The 18,644-nt window shown below is 43.0% G+C and overlaps 1 protein-coding gene across 4 annotated transcripts in view; it reads left to right on the plus strand.

Annotated features, from left to right (window-relative positions):
• The window catches only part of kcnab2a (potassium voltage-gated channel subfamily A regulatory beta subunit 2a), an 89,396-nt gene that overhangs the window by 28,025 nt on the left and 42,727 nt on the right, over nucleotides 1-18,644 (plus strand). For 3 of the 4 annotated variants that reach the window (XM_075461356.1, XM_075461358.1, XM_075461357.1), the window contains exons 2-3: nucleotides 11,668-11,835; nucleotides 14,337-14,378. In XM_075461356.1, the coding sequence (XP_075317471.1) occupies nucleotides 11,759-11,835; nucleotides 14,337-14,378 (119 nt within the window). In that variant the 5' untranslated portion in view covers nucleotides 11,668-11,758. The remainder of the gene's footprint in view (nucleotides 1-11,667; nucleotides 11,836-14,336; nucleotides 14,379-18,644) is intronic. The other variant, XM_075461360.1, reaches the window with a different exon arrangement.

Below are 18,644 nucleotides of genomic sequence, written 5' to 3' on the forward strand. Positions count from 1 at the left end.
AACAGGCTATGGAATCCAACATTTTCCATACAGATGGTGGTTGATTGTTTAGTATGTCAAAATAGAACAACTTCTCTGTAAACTGTTTAGCCTTTGTGTTGTCGGCTGGAGTTCAAGGCCGCTCTGGAAAGCATCACCAGTTTCTGCTGTTAACGGTGTCCGATGCAACGCCGTTTCCAGTCCTCTGAATGTTTTCATTAGACATGTGGCAACTTGTGTCTTTATTAACAGACGGCATTTTGTTTGCAAGCTTAAACTATTATAGCATCGGCCGATGTAGCCGACATGTGATAGAATCAGCAACGGCATCAGATTATAGAGTCTGAGTCCATATTTAAATCGGTGACATCAAACCAACATCTGATCCATAAATGACATCAGTTTCTGAGCCCAATGTGTTTGTGGATTGGATCGGTCGGTCTCAACTAGTTTTAAATTTTTTTTTCTTACAACCAGCACAAGCCCACAGCTTTCTTTCTCCTTTTTAAAAAAAAAAAAAAGTCATTCATTGAATCTTGTGCTCTGCTTGTACAAAGCTGACGCAGTAATTAGTAGAAACATTACGGATGCTTCCTTTGGCTGCACAACTTGGCCGTTAAGCATGTTGTTTAGTTTGGGCACAAACTGCTGTTACACACTGCATTTAGTTACTGTATGTGTTGTCCAAATTGAGCCTGTTAGTAATAATATAGTTTTCACTGATCCTCATTGTCCTTCCTAATGATATTGGATTTTGTATCGATCCCCCCTGTGTCCCTCTTCCCAGCTATTGTTAATTTTCTTTTATCTTCTTAATGCTTTCTGCTCACCTATGCAGAACGAAATATTGAATTTCTTAGTACAGCCATCTCATACCCACGTGTTATTTTATTGTGCAGTGATGCATTTAGCTCTGATATGTGATAGTTGAACAAAGATGAAAAACAGGTCACTGCATAGTGTAAAAACTATAAATAAATGGATAATGTAAGGAAACCAGTGGACTTTGCAGCTTTGAGAGGTAAGGCACAGAGAAAGTAAACGGTGTACATGCTGGCAGTAAAATTGCAATTCTCATACCTCCGTTGAATGCTTATAGTTGTGACTTTCACAGGTTTCCAAAAGGAGGCAAAAGGACGTGCAGTTAAATTAAACATATTGGTACAAGAAATTAGGACATTTCTTAACTATAAGAGGCATCTCAATGTGGATATGAACGTTAATGCAGCGATCAAATGAAGAAACTTAACTGGGAATTTAAAGCCAGCACAAAATGATGGTAGACGATCAATATTTGATTATTTTCTGGCCTCGTGAATTATTAAAGTTGGACCTGTTACATTATGTTCAACTGCCATTAAAAACGCCAAAAAAATACAAGCAGCAGAAGAATATGCATACAAAAAACATTTGAAAGCAGACATCTTGACTCATTTTGGATGTTGTTTATTTGCCTGAAAGCATGAACAAGACAAAACTCACATGGTGTGCAGGATTTGCCTTGTAAAAATGTATCATTTTGATTGAAATGGCTAATATTAGGAACCCTGTTAGCTGTGTTTGCCCTGACCAATGACCCAACGTCTGCAACCTCAAGGAACAGCCAGCACAGACTAATAAGTTGAGGAATAACGAAGCGCTGCCAACGTTGTGGTCCAACTCAGAAGAGAATCTGCAGCAGCTTTTAGAAATGGAGATCTATTGAAAGACTTTTTTTTAGAGAAGCCTGGGTTTCGCCAGCTGTCGACGTTCTTGGAGCGCGTGCAGGCCGTTCAGTACAGAAATGACTCGACCTGAACTATACAGTCGAGTTAAAGTCCAGGGAAAGATTTAATTGGGTGAACCCAGTCAAATATGAGATTTTATGGGTATAAAGTATGTACAGTGCTGAGGAAGGTTAGTTACTCAGGCACTGGCCCTAGAAAGATTTTAATACAGTTAATACAGTTTTTAATATTAAAGAAAGTTATCTGATTCTTTTTAAAGAACTAAATGAAAAGGGAATTCAGACTGATCTGACTGCTTTTATTAGTGCATGGAAATGCTGCTATAAGCAGTCATATAGTTGTTTAGAGATGCAAGACACTGAGATTCAAATTGATCGAATACTACGAATTTTTCCCAAAAGCGAACGATATAGTTGCTGTCTTCATTAAAAATCTAGTATTTACAAAAAGAAAAGGCTCAAATCAAACAAGAAGAAGGTATCTTTGCACGCTCATAAAAGGAAAACGAGATGCAGCTTTAGAGGCATCGAAGCGTTAACGTGTAAATCGTATTCAAATTGTGAGCCAAGCAAAGATTTCTGGCTCTTATTGTTTCATTAAAGTGTATGTGAGGTGTGATCTGACCAGTCCACTCAACAGGTCTGAGCACATGCTAAAAGGATCAGCCTCACTGGATACTATTTTAAGTTCAAATATGCCATTTGCTGTCATATAGTGGGGAGCTGTCACCTTATCGTGGTGGGGGGGTTTGCGTGCCCCAATGAGTGTGGGAGCTATGTTGTCTGGGGCTTTAAGCCCCTGGTAGGGTCACCCATGGCAAACAGATCCTAGATGAGGGACCAGACAAAGAACAGCTCATAAAACCCCTATGATGATGGACAATGTTGGACACCGTGTGCCCTTGCCCGGACGTGGGTCACCGGGACCTCCTCCTGGAGCCAGGCCCAGGAGTGGGGCCCGCCAGCGAGCGCCTGGTGGCCGGGTCTGTGTCCGTGGGGCTCGGTCGGGCACAGCCCGAAGAAATTACACGGGTCCCCCTTCTGACGGGCTCACCACCCGTGGGAGGGGCCATGGGGGTCGGGTGCAGTGTGAGCTGGGCGGCAGCCGAAGGCAGAGACCTTGGTGGTCTGATCCTCGGCTATTGAAGCTGGCTCTTGGTACGTGGAACGTCACCTCTCTGCTGGGGAAGGAGCCTGAGCTGGTGCACGAGGCTGAGCGGTTCCGGCTAGATATAGTTGGACTCACCTCGACGCATGGCTTGGGCTCCGGAACCAGCCTCCTCGAGAGGGGTTGGACTCTCTTCCATTCTGGAGTTGCCCGCGGTGAGAGGCGTAGAGCAGGTGTGGGCATACTTATTGCCCCCCGGCTGTGCGCCTGTACATTGGGGTTTACCCCGGTAGACGAGAGAAAAGCCTCCCTCCGCCTTAGGGTGGGGGGACGGGTCCTGACTGTTGTTTGTGCTTATGCACCGAACAGCAGTTCAGAGTACCCACCCTTTTTGGAGTCCCTGGAGGAGGCACTGGAGAGTGCTCCTCCGGGAGACTCCCTCGTCCTGCTGGGGGACTTCAATGCTCACGTGGGCAATGACAGTGAGACCTGGAGGGGCGTGATTGGGAGGAACGGCCCCCCCGATCTGAATCAGAGTGGTGTTTTGTTGTTGGACTTCTGTGCTCATCACGGACTATCCATAATGAACACCATGTTCAGGCATAAAGGTGTCCATATGTGCACTTGGCAACAGGACACCCTAGGCCGCAGCTCTTTGTGGTTGTATCGTCGGACTTGTGGCCGTATGTCCTGGACACTCGGGTGAAGAGAGGGGCGGAGCTGTCAACTGATCACCACCTGGTGGTGAGTTGGTTCCGCTGGTGGGGGAGGAAGCCGGTCAGACCTGGCAGGCCCAAACGTATTGTGAGGGTCTGTTGGGAACGGCTGGCGGAATCCCCTGTAAGGAGGAGTTTCAACTCACACCTCCGGCAGAGCTTCAACCATGTCCCGGGGGAGGTGGGGGACATTGAGCCCCAATTGGCCATGTTCCGTGCCTCCATTGTTGAGGCGGCCGACCGGAGCTGTGGCCGTAAGGTGGTCGGTGCCTGTCGTGGCGGCAACCCCCGAACCCGCTGGTGGACACCAGTGGTGAGGGAAGCCGTCAAGCTGAAGAAGGAGTCCTATCGGGCCTTTTTGGCCAGTGGGACTCTGGAAGCAGCTGATGGGTACCGACAGGCCAAGCGGAACGCGGCCTCGGCGGTTGCTGAGGCAGAAACTCGGGCTTGGGAGGAGTTCGGGGAGGCCATGGAGAACGACTTCCGGACGGCCTCGAAGAGTTTCTGGTCCACCATCCGGCAGCTCAGGGGGGGGAAGCGGTGTACCGTCAACACCGTGTATGGTGAGGGCGGGGCTCTGCTGACCTCAACTAGGGACATCGTGAGTCGGTGGGGGGAATACTTCGAGGGCCTCCTCAATCCTACCGACACGCCTTCCGATGAGGAAGCAGAGTTGGGGAGCTCGGACGTGGGGCCTCCCATCTCTGGGGCTGAGGTTGCCGAGGTGGTCAAAATACTCCTCGGTGGCAAGGGCCCGGGGGTGGATGAGGTCCGTCCTGAGTTCCTCAAGGCTCTGGATGTTGTAGGGCTGTCTTGGTTGACACGCCTCTGCAGCATCGCGTGGACATCGGGGGCAGTGCCTCTGGACTGGCAGATCTGGCCGTGGAACAGTGGACCAGCTCTATACCCTCGGCAAGATCCTGGAGGGTGCATGGGAGTTCGCCCAACCGGTCTACATGTGTTTTGTGGACTTGGAGAAGGCGTTCGACCGTGTCCCTCGGGGACTCTTGTGGGGGGTGCTCCAGGAGTATGGAGTGCCGGACTCCTTGATATGGGCTGTTCGGTCTCTGTATGACCGGTGTCAGAGTTTGGTCCGCATTGCCGGCAGTAAGTCGGACATGTTTCCTGTGAGGGTTGGACTCCGTCAGGGCTGCCCTTTGTCACCGATTTTGTTCATAATTTTTATGAACAGAATTTCTAGGCGCAGCCAGGGCGTTGAGGGGGTCCGTTTTGGCGACCTCAGAATCGGGTCTCTGCTTTTTGCGGACGATGCGGTTCTGTTGGCGTCGTCGGGCCGTGACCTTCAGCTCTCACTGGAGAGGTTCGCAGCCGAGTGTGAAGCGGCTGGGATGAGAATCAGCACCTCCAAATCTGAGGTGGTCATGGTCCTCAGCCAGAAAAGGGTGGAATGCCCTCTCCGGGTCGGGAATGAGATCCTTCCCCAAGTGGAGGAGTTCAAGTATCTCGGGGTCTTGTTCACGAGTGAGGGACGAATGGAGCAGGAGATTGACAGGCGGATCGGTGCGGCGTCTGCAGTGATGCGGGCTCTGCACCGGCCCGTCGTGGTGAAGAAGGAGCTGAGCCAGAAGGCGAAGCTCTCGATTTACCGGTCCATCTATGTTCCTACCCTCACCGATGGTCATGAGCTGTGGGTAGTGACCGAAAGAACGAGATCGCGAATACAAGCGGCCGAAATGAGTTTCCTCCGCAGGGTGTCTGGGCTCTCCCTTAGAGATAGGGTGAGAAGCTCGGTCATCCGGGAGGGGCTCAGAGTAGAACCGCTGCTCCTCCGCATCAAGAGGAGTCAGATGAGGTGGCTCCGGCATCTGGTTAGGATGCCTCCTGGACGCCTCCTTGGTGAGGTGTTCTGGGCCCGTCCCACTGGGAGAGGGCTATGTTTCTCGGCTCGCCTGGGAACGCCTCGGGGTCCCCCCAGAAGAGCTGGAGGAAGTGGCCGGGGACAGGGACGTCTGGGTTTCTCTGCTCAAGCTGCTGCCCCCGCGACCCGATCCCCGGACAAGCGGCAGATAATGGATGGATGGATGCCATTTACTGCAATGTTGAAGGTGGCACGAGATGATTCCACTTCCTCACATCACACTCGTCTGTCCAGGTCCAATTTTGATTATTTTTATTTGCTTTCCGTTTACAGAGACGGCTTTGATGGAGCCAAAACACGATAAAGATGGTTTCATATTTCCACTGCAGTGTCCTCCTCTGTGCTCCTCGTGCACTGCAGTACGATTTCTCCTTGTAGTGGTAACAAATGCTTCATTTCAGCTTCACAGGCCCAAGTTAGTGTGCAGTCCCTTGCCAACTTTTCATATTTACAGGCAGTCTGTGTGTCTAAGTTATGCTTGTTGTAAATAGCATTCATGCAGCAGCTTTTGTAGCACTATGCTTTAATGCTGGGGATTACCTACAAGTCAACATGAGAGTGCAAAGAAAATGTTGAGTTAAGACGTGTGCAGAGGATGGTATGAAGAAATGCAATTAAAGAATCAAAAATGAATGAGTTTGGCTGAAAACAAAGAACACAGAGCACGAATGGTATTAGAAAATTAGCTTTGGTGTACTGAAGATGCTGAGGATTAGAATGTCAGTGTATGAATCCCTACATGACACATTTATAGCTGAACTCTAATCTATGTGGGGCCCAGTCACTGCAGCTCGTGATGGGCTTGGCTTAAAGTTTGAACATAATATGTCGCTCACATCTTGTGTGCACAACAGCTTCAGCTGTCATAGGTTTTGATGATTCCTGACAGCACTGCTCTCAGTTGCGCTTTTAATGTCTTTTAGCTGGGGGGAAGGAGGATTTGTATCAGAAGTTTGCTGTATAAATAAGCTATTTGTGCAAATTACTGTTAGCTTTTTTTCTTTCTTTTTTTTTCTCAGTTGGCAGTCCGTGACCTGCAGTTTCTGTAATCAAGAGCCCTTTGCGGCTTCAAAGAGAGAGTGTCATAAGAAATAAAAAAAGAAGAAGAAACTGTCACGGATAAAAGAGACGATGCTGTTGCATGTGTTTGACTCGCATCCTTTGAGTGTCACTGCAGATGAAGAAGAGATTCCATCTGAATCGTCTTTGTTGCCTGAAAATGAGTAAAGGTTAGCTTTTCTCTCTCAGCTTCACTGAACTCCCATGTAGGATATCCCCGGCAGTTCTCGCCTGTTAGCCCGTCTCCCTCTCCTGCAGCCATCTGCTCGGATCTGTGTGTGTCTTCCGCAGCTGCCAACACACTACACAGCACCGTGTTGTGCTTCCAGGCCAGCAATGCTTGCCTGTTTGCCATGCTCACGTAAGCCCTGTCTCAAGAGGGAATTCACTCAGGCCGGGTGTAGGTGGATTTATGGATGGAAAGCATGAACAGCAACCTTTTCTGACTCACTTTTGTATTTCGTGTGGAAGGTGTATGAAAAAAAGCTTCAGTTAAGCACTGAAGATGGATGTCTTTCTTAACCATTACCTTCTCTCCCTTACTGTTGCTCCTCTCTGACCACCACCTCTCTGCATATCCATTTGGAGTGTATTAAGTCACTGTGGTGCTATATATGTATAGCACAGTATGTATTGATTCCTTCAACTAATGTGCATGCGAGCATTAAAATTTAAGACAACGGATTAACTCTTCTCAACTGGGACCCTTCTTTGTGTTTAATAAGTGGCAAAGATGCACCTCAATAAGTGGTGGATACCAAGTGCTAACATGTAAGAACAGGTTTTTAATTTCTTTTTCTGTGGGTGAGTGAAATAAACTGCTCATAGACCGGTGTGTGCTGTGTTGCACTTAAAATAGTTTGAAATGGCATCGAAAGATGTGGAATCAGATAATTCGTGACGCTTCAGGCCATGTGGAGATGAGCAGCAACACTGCCTTAAAACCCAAGGGGTTGTGTTGAAGTGGGTGTGTTGCTTGACACTTAAAAGTCAAAGTGAACGCTGATTGTAAATCTAGATGCCAATTGATTCCTCTGTTTCTGACAAAAACCGTGCAAACAAGAAACATTGCACTGTAGTTAAGATAAGGAAGATATATTTAACCAGAGAAGAAGAGCGTTTTAATTAGCGAATAGTTATTTTTTTTTAACATCAACTATGCTGTATACTTATCAGACTTGGGTGCATTTCACAGCATCTCCGTCTAAAATGTTTGTTTGAACATCAGTTGTTTTAGTTTTTCTTTTAAATCAGACTCCACATGGGTGGACAGGACTCTTTAGAAACAGGACATCTGTTCTTCAGCATCAGCCTCTTTTTATATCCTTTCTCTCTCTGTCTGCAGTTTTAATCTGCAAAGTGCACCTTTGCCCATTAGCACAGTAAATCTGAGCCCTCTAACTTGAGCCAGGATGGGTCTGTAGTGTACCGCATTGCTGCAGTCAGCAGCAGCATCCTCTCCAACTGCAGCTCTCTACATGCATCTTTGTGAGATTGGTGCATTGCTCTACAATCTGGTACAGTCAGGTCTGATGTACACGCTGGTATTTTTTCGAGAGGTATCTAAACAGATTGAAACAACTGATAACTGTCTACATTTAGACTCTGAAGAGGGCTAAAGCATCGTTTGCCTCATTTTCTCGTGCGCATTTATGTAGTAACCAGGATCCACTCTTCCTCTCTTTTTGTATTGGAAGAGTTGTGGACAAGTTTTTTACAACTTGTGATAGTTACCAGTGGATGTTTCTTCATGCCTGTTGGGGCTGTCACAGGTGGACACTGCAGTTCTTATGCACACTGAATATAACCTCCAGTTGGTTACAGCCCCCCCCCCCCCGGAAATGTGATAAAACAGGATTTCTAGGCCATTAACTTTGATTGAAAGATAACAAGCTACCATAAATTTGTGCAATAAACCATTGTTTTATAATTGTTCATTTGAATTTCTAATACATTACACCTGTCTTACCAGAGATATATATATATATATATATATATATATATATATATATATATTTCTTATAATTACACAGACCTCGTGGCTGACATTTGTGAGTTTTTGCTGTGTTTTTTTTCTTGAGTCTCTGCCAGAATGTGAGTGATTTAACTTTCATGACATATGAGACGCGAAAGCCCCCAAAACTGTATTTGTATATCAAATCTTGAAGTTTGTCTAACATTTATGCCCTGATGATTATTTATAACCCTTTCAAAGAATGTTTAATGTTCAATTTCACTCTGGATCTGAGCTGCTTTTGATAAATATGGTTGTTAAAGTAGGTTAGGAACCATATTAACCTACTTTAAACTGAACTTTCTTACCCATGTTCTAAAAATCTGTGCGCTGTTATAAAAACCAAATGCAGTCACATGCTCATGGTGATTTCTAACATCTGGTCAGTTGTTTGTATCAATGGCAGGTTATATTTTTGACAGCTTAGGGACAAAAAAATTGGATTGATGATTTTTATCTAAATATGTTAAAAACGCATCCAAAAAGTCCAACATGACCCATCTCACATTGTCTATCTCATGTGACCAATAGTTGGGAATTGAAAGATGATCACTTAAACACATCGGAAAATTCTACCATAGTTAACCCATGGTAGCTCGGGAAGGATATTTCACAAACAGATATTTCCTAATTACACTCTCTGAAGGCATTTAGATGCCATTCTTGACCTTGACTACATGAAATACGGATATTAACGATGCGTTTGCACAGATTTTATTAGCTTTTCTCTTCATTCTTACGAGGAACAGCTGTTTTGCAGATATGCAAGGACGTGTGCTTTAAAAGCCGCCCATCCATCCCACAGCGTCCTTTGATCCTCATCGGTGACAAATGATGCACAAGGACTCTGCTGTGCTGCGTAGTGCATCTACTATCATGCCTTTTGCCCATCGGGGTCATGCCATCATCATCATCATCTGATAGCAGGAATGACCTGTGATCCATAGTGATTTTAAACGCGTGGGCAGGGAGCGTTAAATGGCGTCCTTGGGAACATGGGACACGCGTATTCACTGCCTGGGAAATTGATGGGAGGAGAAAGTCACCTTCACGTTATCATTACGATGTCGGTTATGAGCCATGACTTACGTGAGTGCAGCCACTGGTGAAATAGAGTAGCGTGATGTTCTCAGCTTATTGCTTGGTCAGGGCGGCATAGATTCCTCTCTGTCTTGAGCTGTTATTTATCCACAGCCATTAACTGGGCTAAAAAAAAACAACAAAAACGTCAGTACTGCTCTCCTCGCTCATTGGGGCTGTTGTGTGGGGGGAAATGTTTTCATGAGGTTTGTCTGACATTTGTGTTAATGGCATGTATGTACACACCTAACCGCCCACCAACCCTTAACCAGCTCTCTTCTAGAGACCTCACTACAGCAGTGGCCTGCTTCTTGGGTAGACATGTTGAATTATTCATAGAATGAAGTTGCTCAAAGCACTGCATCAGCTGTGGTTTGCTGTAGTGAAAGTGCACATAGGTGCACGACTTAGCAGCCATACTAGATGAAGTAAGGACTGACTTCTCTGCATTTATGACTGTTTGTTGCTTCTTTTCTTTTTTTTTGTCTCCTCATTTCTGTTCGACTGGCTTTTATAGCAGGAGTACATTTATTTATCCACTTATGTTTATTTATTTATCATAAAATATGTTTTTATTGATCTAATTTGATCTGGAAGTCGTAGAAAACCTGGAAAGGTTGAATTGGTCTAATGGTTTAATATCAGCTCATGTCTTCAGAATGAGGAAATGACTCCATCTAGTGGTGCAGGCATGTATCAGTCCTATGAAACATAGTCGAGGCAGTTCACCCTGTTTAACTGCTCAGGTTCAGCCCACCAATGTCCAAACAAATGAGATTAACTCGCAACAGGCACATTTGTATCTATCAGCAGTCTGATGTGCTGCTGGTCAACTGGGTGGCTGATTGGGTCATTCAAGGCAGAATCATCCCGAAACTCTGTCTGCTGTGAATGTGCTTCTGCACTATTGTTTAATTATTCTTTTCATACCCTCAATTTGCACTAAAGAATCGGGAATAAAATCTGCCTCAGTCTTAAGTGGTCTTTAATGTGAATAATCAGACAAATATAACTGGCTACACTATCACATGCTTCTTTGTGATGATCAAATGTTGCAGTAAATGTCAGGAGCCCCGATAACATGTTGTGGCCTTAAGTTTTACCTGTTTGTCTCGTTAGGTGTACATGTAAACCAACCCCGTGACTGATATTTTCATTGGTAATTATATGCATTGTTGCAGGTCTGGTACTGGCTGGAAACTTTAAAGAGACGATACCGTGCTCATTTATCTACTTTGGAGCGCGGGTGGCACAGGTTCATACTTTCTAATGTAATAAAAACATTATTTGTGTTCAGTTGCGCTCTGAAGGAAGTTTAGTTGCAGCCACGATAAGAGCTGTATATATTCTGTTAACTTTATGAGAAGAAATTAGAACAAACCTTAGAAGAAGAGGTAGGCTAATGCTGCAGCTTCTGGCGTCTGCAACATCCAAAGCAGAGCTTAATTATTTTCATACGGTCAAGTCAAGTTTGCAGGATTGTAAATAAATGTCAGGAGAGGAGGATGAATCCAAATAAACTTTGATGTGATCTCAATATTTTTTATATATATTACAAAGTGTTTAAGGTCTTTTTATGTGAAGTGTGAAGCAACTGTTCATTCTTTGTTTGCCAGAATAATCACAAGCAGGATATTAAGCAGAAGTATTACATTGTAATCTCGTTAGTGATTGAGAACTATTTGTAGTCTGACCTACAAGCAAGTTATTTCTGACTGTTTAAAGAGTCTTTTGTTGCAAAGAATAACTCCCTTTGAGGTCTGGATGTTGGGCTTTATGTTTTATAAAAGTACAAATGTGGGAAATAGGGGGGGAAAAAGCCTCTTTGATAAAGTTTCTGTATTCTTGCTGTGTTAGAAAATCAGTTTATAGATATCCTAAACGGTCCAGTTGTTGTCCACCTCTGTATCTTAGTCTGCCCCACCTTTGGCTTCGAATAGCTTTAGCATTGTAAACTAAGGAAACTTTTTTTCCCGCTTGTTTTTCCTTTCTGGAGGAGCTATGAGAATAGTGTTGAACAGTTTCAGATAAAACGGTTCTTATTTTACTTTTGATGGCGAGAAAAACATAATCATCTCCTGACTCATGTGTGTTCTTTCTTTCCAGAGTCCCTGATCAGTGACTGACTGTACTCTGCGGTCCCAAACAAAGAACAACATCCCCGGCAGGCTGGCCTCACCCCCTCCCACCTGCCTCCATGTATCCTGAATCTACCACAGACTCCCCTGCCCGCCCCTCCCTCCGACAGACTGGCTCACCTGCCATGATCTACAGGTGAGCTGGTGGACTAAGATCCAAACACATTTTTGTTCATGTGTCAGCTACTGTTGATTGAGGTCTTACTTGGATTCAAACGTATTGCTCGTAAAAGCTTTTGAGGAGATGATTTAAAGTTCATGATAAAAGCTTACAGCTAATTTCTAACATAAACTTACTTGTTTCCTGTGAATGAGCCCATCCCCTAGCGTCTGCTTTGATTGGTTAGCTTCAGTGGTCTAATCAAGCCCCTCCCACATAGGACAGTCATCAACATGTTTAAGCAGTTTTTCAGAAAATTTCTGATCTAAGGAATTTCTATGAAGCTACTTTTGTTATTGTAGGGCCGGAGTACGAGTGACATACAAAGCAGGATAGAATATATAAAAACATGTAAACATGGTGTCGCCTAATGTGCTCTTTATTTATGTGTTGCTCCATCCGGTTAACAATATTAAGCTAAAGTATTAACTCTCAGAAAAACAATGTCTGATGGTCTTTTCCTAATGACATTTTATTGGCCTGGTTGGAAAAAACATAATGAGATCAAGGAGGGATGGTTGGAGGAATTTGTAAGAACTTTAAGAAAGACAACCTCACTCAGTGAGAATCTAAATGGTAAGATAAGCTGTTATGTGTCTGTTGTGGTAAAACTACAGATAAAAGCATCACGTACTTGACCCGATATATTCTTATTGTGAAGTTTAACTGTGGCGCTATTTTATTTTACTATAATAAGATATGAAACGCTGATTATCGTGGTTAGTAATTCAAAAAAAGGAAAGAAAAAGCCACAAAAGTGAAAGATCTTACGTGTATTCATAGGTTCCTCACACCCCCGCTGCTCTCCTCATGGATGTATTAACATGAACCATTGTAACTCTGTATGGAAATAAATGAGGGCCTTTGAACGTTGCAGTTTATAAGGAGTTGTGGGACGGAGTGAACAGCTTTCCTCTCAAAAAGGACGATCTGCTTTTTATGAAGCTTAAGGAGTTGACAAAGGAAGCTCCTTTCTTAGTTTCGTGGCTGCCATTTAGATACTTTTGGGGTCATTTCACTCGGAAGCTAAAATGACGATGCAGTTGGACCCCAGTTTTTTGGACTTTGTCCTGCGATTTGATGCATCACCAGCATATGGTGCCAGAGACCCGTCCTCTTATATCTGTTCATTTTCTCAATAATCTCTATGGCTACTCTCATCACTGGTGCTCTGTTCGTGGTGTTTAGTGATAGATCACCAGAGCTACTGGGCTGCTGCTGACCACTATTAGTTTTATGAGTTTGAGCATTAAAACTATTTTTAGCATGGCAGTGTAATTTCCAAGCGCTACGGAGATCTCTTATGAACAGACGTCAGCTGCAACTTTGTTTTCATTTATGTGGGTCTTTTCAAACAAAAATACAACCCAAAAGGACAGAGCAGAAGCAAATCCCACTACTACTTAGCGTTTTATAGCTCAGATCCACAGTTTGACGTTTGTTCACACAAACTCCTGCCTGATTACTGTATTCAGCCAATCTAAAGGCTTAAAATGGACCGGTACCTTTTCAAAATGCTGCATCAGGCATCAGATGATGTGCGGTGCTCCTTTCTATGTGGTGGTAGACACAAAGTTAATAATTATTGTCATGATGTATACACTGATTCAGGACATTTAAGATTAGCGCTCCATACAAAACACAATCTATATGCCAGTGAAGAATATTAAAATTTTACTCAAACAGTTGATATCAGGACAATATTAGCTGTAGATTCATATAAATCATCGATACTCGACCTGTGTTTCAGTCGTTCTTTTGTGTGTTTGGATGTTCTTCAGAGAAAGAAAATAAGAAAGTAAAACGCTCTCAGAGACCTCAGCATGCAGCTAACTTAAGGCTGGACAGTTGTTTTAGTTGTTCTTTTCTGCAGCATGTTGGCTATTTCAATTTTTATTTAGTTTTTCTTGTTTTTGGACGATATTTGATGAAAATCAAACCACTTTTGATGGGAAATGGTTTTGTGACTTTGCTTGAGTTAAACGAATGATCTTTAGTTTAATTAATTAATTTATTTTTTAATTGGCTGAAGGCCTCTTGGTTTTCATGTTTGTTTTAGTTCCCCACCCCAGCGCTGTGGGATGGTTATACAATCACCCCCAGATGTGCTGTTAAGATGTGGCCCACAAAGTACTTCTTGTACTTTTGTCTTTCTGCGTTTCCCAAACTTGAATAAGGCCTCAGAGCCGAAATGTGATCTATTTTATGCACCTAACATTTTTTATATCAACGTTTTATTTCTTTTTTATAAATCCATGTCCATGAAATGCAGATTTTAGCAACTCAAGTTAGGAGGCGTGTGGACAGTTGGAACAATTCTTGTGAAGGTTTGTCAGCATCAGTAACTTTATCATTGAACGCACTGCTTTGTGAATTCTCTTTGTGTCTGTGTCGAACTTTTGGCCACTAACTCTTCCTCCTTACTGCCGTTGTTAATGAAAGCTTTCCCTTCTGCTCCTTTCCCTTGATGCCTTCAGCGCTCGTTATGGGAGCCCCAAACGACAGCTGCAGTTCTACAGGTACCTGTCTGTCTCTGTATCTGACGGTTACTGTTGTGTCTCAGTCTAAGTTGAGCATTTCTTTTGTTTGTCAGACTGTGAAGCGTGTATTATTTTGTGTGTTTGTGAGTGTTTGTGTACATTTAGCATTTCTTTTTCTGTTGTATTTAAATATTGTAACCTTGCGGTAAAGACTTGCTGTTCTGTTATTTAAAACCATTCATCCACCCTCTGCAGCATAGAAAAACACTTATCATCTACTATTTAGCTACCAATGCACATCCAGCTTAAACCTGATAGGGGTGGATGTTGTTGCAAGGTTGCTCACTAAACCTTTGAATCAACAATATAAGTCTGAGTTTGATATTTATTTTTTTTCTGTCGTGACATTATAGACTCGCACTGTTGTGTTTGTCGGACTATTTTTCTGATGAAGCCTCTCATGTTCTACCAAACTGTATTTTTAAAACCCTTTTTGGCACAACTCAGCAAATAGTCCGTTACTTCAGACGTCATTTCTCTTCTAAATCGCATGCTTTTGAGTTTTGAATCTCATGTGTCTCGTTCTTGAAACCAGAGAAACCGTTTTGAACCTGTCTGGAGATGAGAAGATGCTCTCGTAGAGTACGCCACACACTCATCCAATAGTGAGCATTTAAATGGTCAGTCTTTCAGCTGCCTCAGAGAAGGGATCATATTTTATGGTCTTAATATCAGGCCATATTCTGCTGATCCAGTTATAAAAAAACCCTGACTATGTGGATGTGCTTGTAATGAGCACACTATCGGATTTTTATCTTGGCGCCTGGCACATTTCTGTCCTTTTTAAAGTGCAAACCTGCTAGCAGCTCCCCCGGCCTGTGTGAGGGGTATCGATTAAGTTTCATAACCCCGTCTGTCTATCACTCAAACAGTCAAGTGGGATGATGCTGGGAAGGGGAGTTTGATTCTTCTCTGTTTTCTTATCATTATCGTTCTTAACACACAAACTGGAATCATTTTCACATTACACTCTGCAGGTTTTATCCTACTGTGACAGAGTCCCAGCCCCGCTTTGTCATCATCTGAATACACTGGATGCTGTACATTGATGCAATATTCCTCTTTTATTGAGGGCCACTGTCACTTGCGGGTTGTTTACTTACCAGTCCGTCATGCAAGAAGTTGTAGTCGGATAAAGTAAGTGTGGCTGGTGGTGAAACAGCCCTGGGGAGGGATGTTCAGAGCTGCATCTTATGTATCTGATTTAGAGTTTACAATGTAGTATCTGCATTCCAGAGCATCGATTATCATCATTACCTGGATGACTCAAAATGTACACAGAAACTTGCACTAGTTGCACTGTTTTGTGTCTACTTTATAACTGTACCAGTCTGGAGCCATGTTTTTCTTCTTTGCAAGTTCTCCTAAAGTAAAGGAGGTGGACTTAGGACCTGTGACTTTAATGTATAGTTGACCAAATAGAGAAAAAAAAAACAGATAATGTGAACAAGGTGCTTTGTTGAAAGCTTTAACCGTGCTTAGCAGATGTCACTGTGTGTTTATGGCAGGGATGGCTGCCACTGTATTTAGTTTTTTTAATTTAAAGTAAATATTGAAATTATGGACCCACAAAGACCAGAGGCACGCTTTTCAGATATTGATTGTTTAAATTCAGTTAATGGAATTATTTCTGGTTTCCAGGTGGGACAGAACTCAGCTTTCTATTGTTTATGGGGGTATATAACATGGACTTGGCTGTTATCTGATGGATCTACGTGTCTCACCCTCGTGAACAACTGGAAAAGCACTCGGTTGATAAATTAATGTGTCGCCCGATGCCTTCAGCTTTGAATTCCAAACATGCCAAACGCACACAAAAAAAATGAACAAAATCTTTAATTTTACCCTGATTCTTTATAATGTCACGTGACATTAGAACAGAATCATTTCAAATAGTCAAACCTCTGAAGAAATGATTAGTTGCTTGCTTGTATCTCATTCAATTTCAATAACTTTTTAAGACGATAAGAGCTGAGATGTGAGTAAATCTCAACCAAACTCCTGGGTCTTTGTGTTAAAAAGGTTTTATAGCTTTCAAATAACAGTGCCAGCCAGAGAAAGCTCTCCGCGAGGACTCTGTGTCTTTTATGTTTTCTCACTGTGATATTGATCAGTTGGAGTCTCGCGTGCCGCCATAATCGGCAGAAAAATTATGCTTGTGTGCTGCTTTGTACCTGATCGTAGTTCTGTATATTATGAATGTGTCATTATGATGCAGAATTCTCTGATATTAGTATTTACCTCAGCATAAAGCCACTGATATGTGAAGAGATGCCAGACGCATACGAACCGGTGTAACTTCTAATTTTTTGGATAAAGAATCTTCGGAGCTGCTTGGGGATTTTTATTTTTCTGCATGTGTATAAACATACAATCCGTGTGTGTTTGTGCTACGTGTCCACACAACACTCATTACTGTCCGGCTCTTAGCATTCTTTCCTGTGGAACAACAATCAGAGGCTTTTAGTGCAAAAAGCTTTTGTGAATAATTCAGGGCTGATATTATTTGCTGCGGTTAGCAAAAACAAGAAGGGCCACTAAACGGCATAAATGGATTTCTTCCATGAGGTCTCATCGGGAGGGGAGGAGGAGAGGTGTTGGTCGTGGCGATAGAGTACGGTCTTAGTGGCGAGGGGAGGGATGCACTCTCTCATTCACTAATTGGTTTAGACATTTCCTTGTAAGACACTCCCAGTTTGGGTGGACCTGCTTCACGACTGTCCGCAGTGTGTGTTTATAAGAGCGAACTGTCACCCCACAACCTCGCTCATGAGCCGACCTCACAGAAATCGGGTGAGTTCGAGGAATGATTTGCACTCAAGAACGTGTCGGGAGTGTGTTTGTTTGTGTGTGAACAGCTGAATGTGAGGAGACTCTATGTGGATGTATGTTTTTGTGTGTGTGTGTGTGTGTGTGTGTGTGTGAGTAGTCTGCATGCAGCCTCGCCTGAAGTCTCCTTTTGCATTTATCTCTTATCTCTATTGTCTTTTTTCCACGGGCCGGGAATATTGTTGTTTAAGAAAATCTGAATGAGGTTTGTTGTTAATTGGGACTTTCTTCACGTCGCCATGGCATCAGTGATATGTCTAATTCTTTTTTCATATTATCGCAAACCAGTAGCAGTGGTTCTTTTTTAACTTGAGTCCATAATGTGAAATTTGATGTTTGTTAGCCATCACTAAAAATCTTAATTTGGATGGAGGTTTAGTTTCAGTCTTGCTGTAACTCTGCTTTGAAGCGTTGCTCAGATGCAAAAAAAGTGCTGTTCATGTGTTGTTTTTTTTTGTTTGTTTTTTTTCGTGTTTGAAGGATCAATATAGTCTGGAGCTAAAGCTGCCTTTCAGACCAGCATCCAGCAGCGTTGTGATTTGATGTTCAGGCTGCAGACCATAAGAAGTATCGCGGCATTACAATTTTATTTAAGTTCCTGTTAAAATTAGGTTTTGTAGAAGGTTACCTCGAGTAATTTTAGATTCAACAAGGAAGTTGTGTGGTATTAGATATAGCAGCGAAAGAGATTATGTGTTTATAAGTGATTTATTTCAGCAGGCCTTTTTTTAAATATATATATGATTTTCAACAGCTGCATCCATTTTAGATCCATTCCTATGCATCTTTTTTAGAAGTTAAATTCAAAAGAACTTATTATGCAAATACTGAATACTCAAATAATGTTGTTTTATATATTTGAGTCTTTGTGCACCAGTTGTGTATTAACGTATAGCTGCAGTCCTAATGTGTCACACTGCCTGTACTGAAAAGAGCTCTTGTGGTCAGTGCTCACTGGTACTTTTGGTATTAAGTTTCATTCTTTCAGTGACGATGGAGCTGACGCGGTGCTGCCCTCTGTTGATTCATTTTAGCAAAATACTTTTTTTTAAGGTCCAAATCATGGAGGAATCGGATACCGTGTTAGTGTGCGACGCTTGTATCTTTGAGGAAAAGAGGGAACAGCTTAACATTTGAATACTGCTTTGTAGGGGAAACTCAGCTGCCTGAAGCACTTTAAACTCTGAACTTGACAATGAGTCTAACTTTGGATTAAGGAATTGTGGCTTTTTCTGCTCCTTGTTGTAATGATTTTTACTTTTCAATCCAGATGTGTTTGTTGCACCTATGTGTTGGGTACACTCAAATTGCATCGCTGACTACTCTCAGCAAGTTTGTGCCTCTGCTCTGAACATTATTCTACTTGGATCAGAAGTGATGGAAGGAATGTGTCCCCTCCTGTTGCTTGGTGCATGT

This window comes from Odontesthes bonariensis, chromosome 3 (genome assembly GCF_027942865.1).
Source record: "Odontesthes bonariensis isolate fOdoBon6 chromosome 3, fOdoBon6.hap1, whole genome shotgun sequence".
In the NCBI taxonomy this organism is placed as follows: domain Eukaryota; kingdom Metazoa; phylum Chordata; class Actinopteri; order Atheriniformes; family Atherinopsidae; genus Odontesthes; species Odontesthes bonariensis.